Source organism: Hippopotamus amphibius, chromosome 5 (genome assembly GCF_030028045.1).
Source record: "Hippopotamus amphibius kiboko isolate mHipAmp2 chromosome 5, mHipAmp2.hap2, whole genome shotgun sequence".
Taxonomy (NCBI): Eukaryota; Metazoa; Chordata; class Mammalia; order Artiodactyla; family Hippopotamidae; genus Hippopotamus; species Hippopotamus amphibius.
The window spans coordinates 155,280,940-155,296,738 of record NC_080190.1 but is presented as its reverse complement, the minus strand read 5'-3'; the positions used below and the strand labels follow the sequence as shown (position 1 = coordinate 155,296,738).

The 15,799-nt window shown below is 34.4% G+C and overlaps 1 protein-coding gene across 7 annotated transcripts in view; it reads left to right on the top strand.

Moving 5' to 3' along the window:
• The window catches only part of TAF2 (TATA-box binding protein associated factor 2), a 92,934-nt gene that overhangs the window by 58,110 nt on the left and 19,025 nt on the right, over window positions 1–15,799 (top strand). For all 7 annotated transcript variants that reach the window (XM_057735469.1, XM_057735466.1, XM_057735468.1 and 4 more), the window contains 2 exons: window positions 503–572; window positions 8,801–8,910. In XM_057735469.1, coding sequence (XP_057591452.1) covers window positions 503–572; window positions 8,801–8,910 — 180 coding nt within the window. The remainder of the gene's footprint in view (window positions 1–502; window positions 573–8,800; window positions 8,911–15,799) is intronic.

Genomic DNA, 15,799 nt, shown 5'->3' with positions numbered 1-15,799 from the left:
GTACTAGTTTTGCAGTTGATTTTTATGTTGTGTTGAAAAGTTAAGGCTGTTCTTTAAGTCTTAAATGGAAGAAAGTACTTGGGCAGAAACAGTTTACCATGCTGTGTGATATAATTGAGATACCATTGAATATCATACCTCTGTAATTTGATTTAAGCATGTAGAAACACAATTTTATTTAAACACATTTCCATGTAATCATCTCTAATGTAGGGGTCTTAATAAATTACAATTTGTTTTATGTTGTATTTGCTGTTGATTTGTGCATAGTGGAAAATATACCCTTGGTCCTGTTTTATGTTTTGGCTACATACATAGCACAATACTTGTAAAATTTGCCAAGTGGCCTATTGGATTAAAAAATGTAAGAAATTGCCTACATCCTTCAACTCTGGAAATCTGGCTAAAGCAGAATCCCAAATATTAAGTGTAACTCCCTATTTGTCACTTGTTTAATTTGTTATAATTAACAACAAATATATGTCTTTATTTTTGTTTTCAGTGGACAGGAGTTATGAAGAATTGCAATGGCTGCTTACTATGATTCAGAATGACCCTGTACCCTATGTAAGGTTAGTTTTTTATGCTATAATATTTTGTTTTTGTAAGTCCTAAAGTAAATAATTTCAGAGCATTATACATGGAACAAGTCTTAAATTTTGAAAATATAGGAATATGTTATCCATTTACTCATGTCTTTTTTATTTGATTTGCCTTTGGAAAGACACTGTAAAAAATGTTGTTAATTACCAAGGTTAATTCTGTGAATTTTGCAAATGATTTCTGTTGTAACTTAAAAGCTTATGTAACAGTTTTTAGTGTACATAGGGGAATCCCTTATATATCAGAAATCATAAAACCTCTGTATTGATTGATTTAATCTATTTTAAAAGTAAATAAGAGCAGTATTTTGGTGTATCCCATTTGTTCCTTTCTATCTTATATAAAATCTTAATTTTTAAGAAATGGATTTAGGATTTAAAAATGTAATGTGACATAGTCAAAAATTTAGAAAATAAGGAAAAATAAAAGAAAATCCTGGTCCTGACATAGTAACTATTTTCATTTTTGTATTCTCTTCTTCATTTCCTTTATTTCTGCTGCTTTCTTTTGCATAGTAAGATACTTATAGTGTATTTGAGCAGGGTGGAAATTTTTACCGTTTCTGCCGTCTTTTCTTTACACCTAGTAGACTCATATTTATGTTCATGTGTTGTGATAATTTAATTTCATAAGATGAAATTTGAAAGCTGGAAGATAATTTAGATATTAGCCATTCCAATTAGAAATAAGAACATAGACCTAGAGACATTGTCTCGTTCAGCTTTCTACATCAGTTGGCAGATATATTCGTCTAAAAAGGCATATAAATAAGCTGCCTTTTAACCTCACTGAAATGCATCTGGGCATGAGGAATCCATGTAAGAGATTTCACCTCCCTAACAGAGAAGCGTTACCTTTGGACAACAGTAGTTTTTCAGGTTAATTGTAGTAGTGAATTCCTGGTTAAGTCACCTTGTATTTCAGTGTTTTAAATGATGCTTATTTTTTTTTTTAAGAACTTTTATTGAGATACAGTTAACAGACAATAAATAGCATATATTTACAGTGTACAATTTTGTATCCCAATCTCCCAATTCATCCCCGCCCCCAACCCTCCCTGCTTTCCCCACTTGGTGTCCATGTGTTTATTCTCTATATCTTTGTCTCTATTTCTGTCTTGCATTTCCTCTTTCATTGTTGTTAGCATTTGCCGTATGTATTGAAGTGCTCCTATCTTGGGTGCATATATATTTATAATTGTAACCTCCTCTTCTTGGATGGATCCCTTGATCTTTATGTAATGTCCTTTCTTGTCTCTTGTAACATTTTTTATTTTAGTCTGTTTTATCTGATGTGACTTGCTACTCCAGCTTTCTTTTGATTTCCATTTGCATGGATTATCTTTTTCCATCCCCTCACTTGCAATCTGTATGTGTGCCTAGGTCTGAAGTGGGTCTCTTGTAGACAGCATATATATGGGTCTTGTTTTTGTATCCATTCAGCCAGTCTGTGTCTTTTGGTTGGTGCATTTAGTCCATTTACATTCAAGGTAATTATCAATATGTATGTTCCTATTACCATTTTCTTAATTGTTTCTTTCTGTCTTTGTAGGTCCTTTTCTTCTCTTATGTTTCCCGCTTAGAGAAGTTCCTTTAGCATTTGTTGTAGGGCTGGTTTGGTGGTGCTGAATTCTCTTCGCTGTTGCTTGTCTGTAAAGCTTTTGATTTCTCCGTCGAATCTGAATGAGATCCTTGCTGGGTAGAGTATTCTTGGTTGTAGGTTCTTCCCTTTCATCACTTGAAATATATCGTGCCACTCCCTTCTGGCTTGCAGAGTTTCTGCTGAGAAATCAGCTGTTACCCTTATGGGGATTCCCTTGTATATTATTTGTCTTTTTTCCCTTGTTGCTTTTAATAACTTTTCTCTGTCTTTAATTTTTGTCAATTTGACTACTGTGTGTCTTGGCGTGTTTCTCCTTGGGTTTATCCTGCCTGGGACTCTCTGCGCTTCCTGGACTTGGGTAGCTGTTTCCTTTCCCATGTTAGGGAAGTTTTCAACTATAATCTCTTCCAATATTTTCTCGGGTCCTTTCTCTCTTCTCCTTCTGGGACCCCTATAATGCGAATGTTGGTGCATTTAACAGTGTCCCAGAGGCCTCTTAGGCTGTCTTCAGTTCTTTTCATTCTTTTTTCTTTATTCTTTTCTGCATCAGTGATTTTCACCATTCTGTCTTCCAGGTCACTTATTCTCCCTTCTGCCTCAGTTAATCTGCTATTGGTTCCTTCTAGTGTATTTTTCATTTCCGTGATTGTGTTGCATATCTCTGTTTGTTTGTTCGTTAATTCTTCTAGGTCTTCGGTAAACTTTTTGATCTTTGCATCCAGTCTTTTTTCAAAGTCCTGGATCATCTTCACCATCATTATTCTGAATTCTTTTTCTGGGAGAGTGCCTATCTCCTCTTCATTTAGTTGTTTTTCTGGTGTTTTATCCTGTCCCTTCATCTGATACAAAGTCCTCTGCCTTTTCATTTTCTCTGTCTTTCTGTGGCTGTGGTTTTCAGTTCCACAAGACGAAATACTGCTGATACTGCTTGATACTGCTGTCTGCCCTCTTGTGGAGGAAGCTCTCTAGGAGGCTTGTGGGTGGTTCCTGATGGGAGGGACTAATGGTGGGTAGGGCTGGGTGGGCGGAGCTCAGTAAGACTTTAATCCGATTTGGTGGGCAGAGCTCAGTAAGACTTTAATCTGCTTGTCTGCCAATGGGTGGGGCTGTGTTCCCACCTTGTTGGTTGTTTGGCCTGAGGCTACTTAGCACTGGAGCTTACAGGCTCTTTGTTGGGGCTAATGGTGGACTCTGGGAGGGCTTACGCCAATGAGCACTTTCCAGAAGCCCTGCTGCCAGTGCCCCTGTCTCCTCGGTGAGCCACAACTGCCCCCCACCTCTGCAGGCAACCCTCCAATGCCAGCAGGTGGATCTGGTTCCATCTCCGATGGGGTCACTGCTCCTTCCCCCTGGGTCCTGGTGAGCACACTTTTTTGTGTGCCCTCCAAGAATGAGTCTCCGTTTCCCCCAGTCCTGTGGAGGTCCTGCAATCAAATCCTGCTGGCTTTCAAAGTCTGATTCTCTGGGGATTCCTCCTCCCATTGCTGGACCCCCAGGTTAGGAAGCCACGTAGGGCTCAGAACCCTCAGGATTTCTGTGGTATAACTGTCCTCCAGCTTGTGAGTCACCCACCCGGCATTTATGGGATTTGATTTTAATGCGATTGTGTCCCTCCTAGCCTCTCATTGCACCTTCTCCTTTGTCTCTGGATGTGGGGTGTCTTTTTTTGGTGAGTTCCAGTGTCTTTCTGTCAATGATTGTTCAGCAGTTAGTTGTAATTCCAGTGCTCTTGCAAGAGGGAGTGAGCGCATGTCCTCCTACTCTGCCATCTTAATCCTGTCTCCTAAATGATGCTTATTAAATAAGTATTCTTTGTACAAAATGTTTCTGTTAGTATTTCATAGTTCTTGATTTGTGATCTGAATTGTATTTTAAATAATTTGACCTTGTTATTGGTGTATACAAGGGGTAAGGCTGACATGGACAGAAATCTCATATTCATATAAATGATAATAGGCACGAAACCAGCCTCATCTCTTATCTGACAGGGCTCATGCATTTGAAAGTTTATAATAAGATGCTGATGACAAGTAGGGACAGAAAATATAAATACAGTATAAATGAAGCTTATGTATTCCTTTCTGTTTTCAATTTACATCAAGAACTAACATCAAGGCACATATTTCTGAGATCATGAAGTTGTGTTTTGAAGACAGTTTTTAGCAGATTGTGTATTATATAGTATTTGAAGTTATATTTTAAATTATATACTATACAGTCTAAATGATTGCTTTTGAAATGTTGTGCAGCTGTTAATGTTCAGATTTTAAGAACACATTTAAATTCTGAACTGAGAATTATGTAAAGATATATTTCATGATTATATTTGATGTGTTTACTTCATATTTGATGTGATTCATTTATATCACCAATAGGGAGTCTCTTAGACTTTACTTACTGTCATCTAGCCCATAGTTATAGTTAAAAAAAAGTTCAACAGGTCTTAAAAAAAGTCTTTAATGGCAGTGAATGGTCACAGGATAGGAGTGTTACCACATTAGCAGTTATTGCATGTGTGTGTTATTTGGTGTCTTGGGATATCCGTCTATATTTGTGGGATTTTTGTTTTTCTCTGTTTTTTATACTTTAAATAAAAACTCTGTCCTTTTCTCTGTGTCCCCATCATTACCTTTTGTTTTCCTTCCTCCCTTCCTAGCTATTTATATTGAGGTATAGTTGACATAGTTTCAGGTGTATTGATTCCATATTTATTATGTTTTAGAAAATGATCACCACTATAAGTCTGGTTAACATCCATTACCATACATAGTTACAAATTTTTCTTCCTGTGATAAGAACTTTTAAGATCTGTTCTTTTAGCTATTTTCAAATATGCAACACCATATTAACTAACTGTAGTCACCATGCTGTACATAGTACACCATTACCTCCCCATGACTTACTTATTTTTTATAACTGGAGGTTTGTATCCTTTGACTCCATTCACTCATTTCACCACCCCCCAGCTCCCGCCTCTGGCAACCACCAATCTGTTCTGTTACTTTTTCTTAAACTGGTTGAGTAGCCATCATATTATTTTTATGGCTTTTGGTTGATTTTTAAAACTCCTAACTGTAAGGTGGCCTTTAATAAGAATTAATTTTTTAAAAAATACTGATCTTAAAAATTTCTGTCTTTATTATTATGTATTTTTTTAGAGCTAGGTAAAGCTCTGAAGAATTTGAGGGCTGAAACCTTAAAATTTGGAGGAAAGAAAACAGTTGCTTATAAATTACTCCTTTACACTTTAGAGTTAAATTTGAACAACATTTCTGCCCTAGGTCAGATCCCTCAAGTCATAATTGCCTATAAAATCCTACAGTTATTCCTTTACTCAAGTACATACATACTTCCCATGTTTAAGTATTAATTTTATAGCTTGATTTTTTTTTTGTTACTGCCGTCTCCCCCATGGGAATATAAGTTTTAAAAAGACAGGACCATGTCTCCTTTTGCCACCATATGTCTGACACGTAGCATGATGCTTTGCATATGGTTAATTAAATACATGTTAAACAAGTGGTTGGATATAATTTTTCTCCCTCTAATCATATAAGTTTAACTTAATTCATATGTTAAAGAAAAGTGATTTTATCTCTGTAGTGACAAGTGTATGTAGTAAAAAACTTTAAGCTGTTTATTTTTAAATGTTTGAGAAAGTTCTTAGTCTTTTATTTGGGTTTGATGTTTTAAATGTAATAATAGGGTTGTTGGGTTTCCTTGTATAGTCTTCTCTCAATAGAAGATTCTCAGATTGTAAATCAATTCTTCATTAGGATATCTTAAGAACTTTGAGTGTTCTTTGGTTGGTGCATTGTTTTCGAGACAAATGAAATTTACATTTTTGAAAATTATAGTCTCCTTTCAATGGGAATAACTTAAAATGCTCATTCAGATTTGGGAAAACACAAACTCACATTAAGAAGAAAACTTAAAAATAGCATAATATAATTATTTCAACCAGAAGCAATAATTCTTAACATTTTGGATTATTCCTTTCCATTCATGTCTGTGCATGCATATACTTTTTATATTAATAGGAAGAACTTAGTAGTTATATTTACTTTAGATTGGATAGGATTGTTTTAAAGATGACATGGAATTATCTTCTCTTGTTGGAATCAAGCATGCATGCATATGTGATCATAATATATCAGTTCCTCAAGGGACACACTTACACTCAACGGTTTTTTTCCAGAGAGATTTTGAACATTTTTCTGACTTTGATTTGACTGCATTTCTTGCAGATAGTGATTGGCAATGGGATTGGAGTAGTCCATCAAGAAATTTGTTAGTTGTTTAGGGAATAATGTGATGTTTTTGCTGCTATGAACATGACATAAACCCATGATTTTCTCAGGATTTGCTTCAGGTCTGTTTCATATATCTGAAGTGTATCGTTATTGTAAATTTTGTTTAATCTCTAAAGAATTAAGCATAAGATTCTCATTTTCTTCCCTTAAACTGTATCTCCTCTGAGTATTTCTTTGAGTGTTTAGTCAGCTATAAATACTTCCTTGTGAAAGCCTTTCTACTATCATCTAAACTTTAAAGAAAAAAAACTTTTGAAGAAATGCTTAATTTGCTAAAAGTAGTACACGTAATAATCATTATTGCTCTTTTAATTATAATTTCAGAGATATCCCCAGAGCACCATTTACAATTCATTGGCATGACTGTAAAGAGTTTGTAATGATCTGAGTAAATACCATAAAGTTTTATTAGTTGGGCCATACCACTTTGGTATTTGGGGTAATTGGGGAAGCAGCTGGATGGAAATTTAACTTTTCTTCTTCATGCAAATTAAAAGTATTAACATTAATGTCTTCTAAAGAAAAACCTATCCACACTTTAAATATTGTTATTTACCTGTAATACCAGTCTACTCTTACAAACAGATTTTATTGACTTTGAATTCCTTAAGGACAGAAATTGTATTTACTCATAAAGATATGAAAATATGGATATGAAATATCCATAAAGATATGTATCCCCTTTCATATTACCTCTCTATAAATTGCATCTATAACCACATTTCATGTTTTGTTCTCATAGCTTTTCAATAGTCTTTCAGACAATCTTAAAATTTCAAATCACAAAAGAATGTTAACAGTAAAAGCCACATCTGTCAGTTTTACAGACACAAAATTGAAGCCAAAAGGGGTTAAGTGATTTAAACTACAACCTTGCAGTTCTGCTTTCCTCCCGTCTTTTTTTCATGTACAAATCGAATTTGATCTCTTACCACTAAACATAAAAATTTCCCAGGTTCACCTTCTTTAAGATCTTGCTAATAACCTCAGCAAATATTATGACCTAAGTTTCTTTTTTCTTTATTTATATCCAAGCCTTCCATTACTCTGAGGTCTTGAATTTCTCAGACTTAGTCCTAGGTAGACCTGGGTTTTATCTTTCACTAAATGATAGACGACTGCCATGGCTTCCTTGCTTCTCCTTTTCTCTCTCTATTCTTTTTTTATGGTGCCTCCTGCTCATAGCATTGGGCATTTTCTTTTTCAGATTTTGTTTTGGTCACGTTGTCCTATGTTTCAGAAGACTCCATAATGTGTTTTGTAGCCTCTCGTGTAAGATAAAAACTTCCAATAGTGCAGTTTAACTGCTACCCTCTGTGAGGATACTTTTATTAATTGACTCTTCTAAATTTCAGCTTATTTTGAGGAAATCTTTTTTCAATTTCCATATTTAAAATAGTTCAGCAAATTTTCATGCTTTACAAAGTTACTATAATAATAAAGTTTATATTCATTTTATTATCTCAAGTGTAGACTTCTAACCACTCTTTTTTGTGAACTTTTCTCAGAAGAGTAAAATGTTTATTTTAGAAGTGGGATAGGAAATGTTGGTTAGGGATACATAGAGTCAGGTTTTAGAAGACCTCATTGTACCATAAACCACTTTTAGAGAGAACAAATCCACCTGAATTTTTTGGTTAAAAAAAAGCAATAGTAAATGTTTAGGATGCAACATAATGTCTTTTGAAATAAAACTAAACTTAAAACACAAAGCTAGGGACTTCCCTGGTGGCGCAGTGATTGGGAGTCTGCGTGCCAGTGGGACTCGGGTTCGATCCTTGGGCCGTGTAGATCCCACATGCCAAGGAGCAGCTAAGCCTGTGCGCCACAACTACTGAGCCTATGCTCTAGAGCCTGCGAGCCACAAATACTGAGCCTGCGTGCTGCAACTACTGAAGCCTGCACGCCTAGAGCCTGTGCTCCGTAGCAAGAGAAGCTACCGCAGTGAAGCGTGTGCACCACAACAAAGAGTGGCCCCCGCTCATTCTCCACAACTAGAGAAAGCTGGCTCTCAGCACAGAAGACCCAACACAGTAAATCAATCAATCAATTAATCAATCCAAAAAAAAATTGACTTTCTTTGTTGGATTCCTCCAGGTGTGGAAAGTAAAGTAGGAAAGAACAGAGGAATCAAGGGTAATTGAAAACCCCCTTTTAAAAAAAAAAAACACAAAGCTAGATCTAAGAAGAGAGATGATAAAATAGGAAGGAGGAACTGAAGATAATTTTCAAAAGTTTTTATTTAATGGTTAGCAAAAATTTAACTTTTCTTTGTCTTTCAGACATAAGATTCTAAACATGTTAACTAAGAACCCACCATTTACTAAGAATATGGAGTCTCCCTTATGCAATGAAGCATTAGTAGATCAACTTTGGAAACTTATGAATTCTGGTAAGGCAATAGTGGCTTTTAAAGCATTTTTTATTATTGAAGTATATTCATTTTATAACAGGTTATCAGTACTTAAAGAACTGTGGTTAATTTTTTCGTCTTTTTTTTTTTTTTTTTTAAAAAGGAGAATACTTACCATACCTGCCTTCACAGTGGTGGGTATGATAACATTTGCTAAAGACATAGCCACTCACTTTGCCCCACAGGATGGTTGAGGAAACAAAAGTATTAATTTATGTGAAAGTGTCTCAAATGTTTAAAGAGCTGTAAACATGAACTTGCAAAGTATTATTGTTATTTTTATTTCAGAAGGTTACAGAGCTTTGAAAAATGTCTTCTCACCTCTTTTCCCTAGCCTCCTAGTGGCTTTTCCCAGAGGTAACCAATTTCTTATGTATCCTTTTCAGAGTAGTACATATTGTTATTGTTCTGCACCTAGGAGATCATGGTATCTCATCACAGTTTTAATTTACGCTATTTGAGTGAAATCAAGAGGCAGTTAGTGCTCCCAAGCATGAGCTCTGAAACTGGTTTGCTGAGGGTTAAGTCTCAGCTGAATGGCTTACTCTCAGAGGGACTTGTCTAAGCCTCTGATTTTTCATTTTTCTTTTTTATTTTATTTGTTGTTGTTTATTTTTTATTTTTATTTATTTATTTTTTACCTCTTTATAAATATCCAAATTTTTATTTATTTATTTTTGGCTGTGTGGGGTCTTAGTTGTGGCATGCAGGATCCTTGGGTTTTTTTGTTTGTTTTTTGGTTTCTCATTTTTAAAATGGAGGTGATGATACCTACTTCTGCAAACTGAAAATTAAATGAGTTAATATTTGTAAAGCACAGTAACTAGATCATATTAAGTGCTCAAAAATGTTGTTATGCTGACAGTAATGATATCATACTTCTCATGTGTGTAAGCTATTTGTAGTTCCTTTTTTTTTTTTTTGTAAGTTCATATTCTTTGCCATTTTTATTTAGTTGAGTTATTAGGCTTTTCCTGTTGACTTGTAACTGTAGTATGTATGTAAAGAAAATTTGCCTTATGTCTCTGATATGTTGAAATTGTAATACTGGTTTTGATTTAAAATTCAATCAAAAGCTAGGCTGAGAAGTTTTGCTTAAAGATAAGTTGTTTCAGATAGATGGCGAGGGATTAGTGGGTATTCATTCTAATAAATACATCATTTTACCTTCTCTATAATATTGGGAAATAACTTGCCCTACCTATCTTATTAGTGACTACTTCACTGAATCACAACTAATTACTAAGTTCTGATTCTTTTTCAAAAATTATTTCATTTACTGACATTGAGATGTTAAGTGGTTGTATAACTTCTGTCCCTCAGTTTCATAAGCATAGTACAGTACCCCCAAGTAAAGGCAGCATAGTAGGTATTTCATTGAAATTTAATAAAAGTGAAAATAGAATGGCTCTTGTCCTCAAAATATTCAGAAGACAGCACATAATCCAGTTTATATCGATATTGCCAAATTATTATTCTCATGTTTTCTTCAGTACCGAGAAGAATGATTGCTGCTATTTACATAATGCTTTATATTTTGCTACTTGTGGTTACCTTTAAGGATGTTATGATTACTGTCATTTAGATCCAGGGGATGAGCACACAAGTTCACGAACTTGTAAAGGATCATTCAGCAGTTAATATGCGGCACAAATTGTGCTGTGTTGAATATATTCTTAACAAGAATGCAGGATTCCATGATTGTGATGGATTACAACTTTGAGGAAAGCATAATGAAGTACAAAGAATTCTCATATCTCCTTCTAGGGACGATTTCATGGACAAAATAAATGTGTTTAAGATTAATGAGACAATCTCCATAAAACATTTGAAGCCCATTGGAAGATTGTGGTTATACAAACTCAAGGTCTGATTGATGTTTAGTATTTATTTTTGATAGTGTTCAGTGTAAAGTACAGTTACTGCTTCGGTTTGGAATTCTCTGTGCCAATAATCTAAACAGAGCAAATCAGTGAGGCCATAGTCATAAACAATTTTTTGCTTCGTTCTTCAGATTTATAAATAATGGGAACAATATGAACAGTGGGAGTGGCACAAATAATTGGGAGGGTTTTTTGGCTTTGTTTTTCTTTTTAATGTTTGAGAAGAACATTGGGCATTAGGGAAGATTGATTAGAGGATTGCTCATTTCCCTTCCAAGCCTTGTCCTCTGGGATACATAAAGGAGTCTGATCTAAGAAATTCCTTTGAAGTTTTTTGATTTTTTTCAATAATAAGTAATATCATGTTGCAGAGTTTATCCAGACAGAAGAACATAAAAAGGAAAATATTATATAATTCTATTAAATCCCCACTATTAAGATTTGTATATATTTGGCTGTTAGGGAAAAAAAATTTGTGTGTGTGTGTATATATAGTTGTAGTTGTAATGAAGTTTTTAAATTTCATTTTATCATGAGAATTTTTCACATTGTAATAATATCTTAATAGTTACTATTTTAAGAAATGGTAACGAGAACTCACTTATAACAAAAGGAACTAGAGTATCATCTACCTCCCTAAATCCTGCTGAACTCTTCCTGCCCCTTACTCCTTATTGGGGCTCCTGGGTTATCATGTCACTTGAGATAAGCATTATCTTGATTTACATATGGAGAACAAATAAATTGTAGACAATAGGGATTTAATTATATTCATTCATTTATTTTTGTCCTGTTCCAGGGTAGATTTGAGAAGTGTTGACTTTGTTTAGTTGTAAAATTTTTGAACTCATTTAAAATACATGGGAGAGCGTATCTTGGCAGTTAAGAAAATATCATATTATGAGATGGACATCAGGTACTCTTGAGGAATCAAAGTTTGTTTGCTAAGCTGGTTTGAGAAACTTTTCGATGTGAGATTAATTGTGGTAGGATACATAAAAACAGAATTTGGAAAATTGAAATTAGTTTGAGAATAAGACAGTGAACTAAGAAATCATATTTGTGCTTTTTAAAAAATAGATATATCATTCAATGAATATTAATAATACTCTTTTTAGAAATGTATTGGGGGGATCTTAATGGCTCTGTGACAGAGGAAGGTTGCCAGACTTCTACTTTCGAGATCCTAGAACTGCCTGGTCTCTGCACTCTTTGTGATGTGTAGTAGCTCCACTTAGCCTTGAATTTTGGGCGCTACTTGGGTATCTTCCCAACAGTTTTTGCTTTGAAAATACACACACACACACACATACACACACACAGAGCTATAGACATATGTACACATGATACTCATATCAGATGTCTTAACTCATTCATTCGTTTAATTTTCCCATATAACATTTTCTCCCCAATATTTTGTTTTTAAAATTTTCAAAGTTTAGAAGAATTTAAAAAATGGTACAATGAAAAACCATATACTGAATATGTTCAACTCTGTTCACTAGTTGTTAACATTTTATGATATTTATTTTCTCTCTTTTCACTCTCTTTGTATGTTATAAACTCTCTCTTTTTCTGAATCATTTGAAAATAAGTTGCCTCATGATATTCTTCCCAAAATATTCAGTGTGTATTCCTAAGAATAAGGACATTCTCCTACATGTATGTGATACCATTATCACACTCCCCCCCAGGATATGTCCATATTCAGGTTTCTTCAGTTGTCCCCAGAAATGTCCTTATAGTTCTCATACAGCTTTTAAAGTAATAATACTCCACAGAAAGTAAAACATTTTTAAAAGAAACATCGTTCACATTATATAGTCTTCATCCCTAGTTGCTTAAGAATCTTAAAATAAATAATTTTATCTTTAGTTAAAAATATTACGTTGTCCAGGGCAATTCTTTTCAAAGTTTTCAAACATTAATTTATTTACCAGTTATTTCTTGAGCACCTCTTGTTTGCCACTGTGCTATGTTTTGTGCATACAAAGATGCCTGTTGTATTAACTTAGTATAATGGAAAGAGAGACATAGGAACAGATAAATTATAATGCAAATAAGTAGTTGCTAAATAAAGAGAAGAGCAAAATACCCTGGTAACTTGAAGAACAGAACCATGTGCCCTGCCTGGAATGCCAGAATCTTCATGAAGTGGTGATATTTGAGCTAGCTCTTGAGGAATAGAAAAGAGTTTGCCATAGAAGAAAGACATTTTAGATAAGAGAATTAATTATATATAAAACCTTTGAGTTCTGAAAGGGTATTTGGAAAATAGTGAGTGTTATCTGGAAAAATAGATTAGGATCCAAAAGCGAAGGGCCTCAGGAGTTTGTGTTTTATCCTGTAGACAGTGAGGAGCAGGTGGAATTATGACCTGTCTGACTTCTATTAGCTGTATGTATTTCTTTCCACACTGAAAGAAATCATTTTCTTTTCCCCCCAAAAAATTTTTCAAAATTCATAATATGTGAGATCCTACCTTTTATAGCCTTTAGCTAAAATACTGGATTATAGATCAACATGACAGTAATTTAAAAAATAAAAACCTAAGAATTAGAGCTCTTTATTGGTGCTTTATATTTTAAAATGTAAGTGCTTTCTTTGGCCTTGCCTGCTTAACAGTGCTTTTTTTATTAAGATAATAGGCATTCATTGAAGAGATACTATATCATCATGAAGGAAATTTTAGCCATTACTCCCAAACTACTCTTCATGGTTTGGCACTTTACTGTAAGAATGACATAAAAACATCTATGAAATTATTCAGGACATTGAAGACTATTTATTTACATAAATACCTATTTACATCAAACTTTTAATGTTTGAAAGTTTATAGCTGCATTCTAGGGGTAGAATGAAGGACAGTTTAAAATTCAGTTTGGCAGGATTTACCAGGTTTCTGAATAAGAAAATAAACAATTTTGATATTAACATCAGAAGATTTCAAAGTTCCGCCCCTTTGTTTCTCTCTCCCCCAAACCCTTCCTCTTAGAAATAGGAATGGTGGAAGAAAATGAAAACATTTTTATTGAACGTAATTCATTTTTTGTAGGAAATTATAGATGTAAACACACACACATGAATATATGTGAAATTTGCTGTTTTTATTTTAAAGATGGACAGAAAGACCATAAGGCAGTCATATTTATGTGGCCTAACTATACAAATTTTAAGCGTCTGTCATCAATAAGGAGTGCTAGGTTTGTCGAAAAATGTCCTGGGGAATTCCCTGGCCAGTGGTTAGGACTCTGCACTTCCACTGCAGGGGGCACTGGTTTGATCCCTGGTCAGGGAACTAAGATCCCACAAGCCACACAACTCAGTCGAAAAAAGAAAAATGTCCTGAAAATGGTGGCTTTTAAAGTGAGCTTTCTTCCTAGCTTTTTGGCTTGATCAGCTTTGATAGCAATTACTTCAGAAAATGAAGTGATGTTTTTTAAGATCAGATTTGTTATTTGGGGGATTTGTCTTTAGATACTTTCTGATTTGAATAGAGAACATCAATACTGAACATTGTTCTTCTGATTCAGGTAAGCAAGGCTTGTCCCAAAGTATAACTGCTGATGAAACATTCAGAATGAACAGCGTTTTTACCTGAGAGGAAAGAATAATGACATGTTTTTTTGTATATATAAGCATTCGTTGCCATTTAATTGATTGGGTTGGGAAGAGTAGCTAGAAGCTTAAAGAAGGGTTTCAGAATGCTAAAACTGAGGGCAGAAATCAGGAGCTCTTTCAAGGCCTCTCTCTCATAGAATTGGTTGATTTGAAATCATGGAATTTTAGACCCAAGAGGACCTTAAAGATTATCTGATAAGTTAATTGCTCTCATTTTATGGCCCAGACATCTGAATTGCCCAAAATCACAGAGCTAACTAGTAGGTAAACAGAAGTGTTTTTTCCAACTATACACTTAATTCCACTATAAAATGACAACCATTTTAAGATTTTATTCCATGATTTTGAAATATAATTTGTTAAATATAATTTTAACAAATCCAAACCGAAAAAGCCCACATAGAAATAAGAAGTAACAAAACCCATAATCTAGAGGTTCAGTGCTTTTAGCAGCCTTCATTCACTGTGCTGCCTAATCATCCTTAGCTGACTTTCAGAAAACAAAACAACACCCTAACTTATCAAAATATACATTTCCCCTTGCTTTTTAAAATTAAAATAATGATTTTTAAAGAAACTTTTAGGAATTCATACTCAGTTGCCTGGCTGGTTTCAATGTCATCTACAGTGTATAAAGATTCCAGGATCATTATTTGCAGTAGTCATAGTTGGGCAATACTGATCTTCAAGGTTAAGTTTTATCCCAGTGGAAATGCACCCTAAGCCATTCTAGTTTCTTTATTGATAAGGTGCCTGAGATTCACTTCTTTTCTTGCTATACCGGTAAACAGATAGATACAGGGCTAGCTGCTGTGGCAGGACTCCCTCCCTTTCCTCAGAGCATTGAGTCCCTCCAGCCTTTGTAATAAAAGGCCCAGGAATCTGATACCTGTTCTTTGTGGAATCTTTACATATGTAAAGTGCTTTGAGGAGGAGAATAATGAGTGCCTACACAAAATTAGGCAATGTCAGTCCATTAAAGTGTCCAAATATGGGTATCCCAGAGAAGGAAATGGATTACAGTGTAAAACCCTTACTTTCACTCTGTACTGTTCTTCCCATTACTGGTTTCTCTGTAGTTTTTATAAAAATTCATACTTCTCAGGAGCTCCTGCCTCTTTTTCTTACTTCTCTGGCAGTGTTATGTATCTGTTAACCTATCACACAGTAGCAAAATTGGAGATGTCTCAAGTAGGATTGATAGCTGTTTAATGGCATGTAAAGTGCCTAGCACAGTGTAGTATGTAGTAAGAACTCTGTAAAATTAGAATTCCTCTCTAAATTAAAATTATAAATCCATGTGGATTTTCTTTGCACATAGTTAATCGTTACCTATCTTTTAGAGTAAATCTTATCAAAATCAT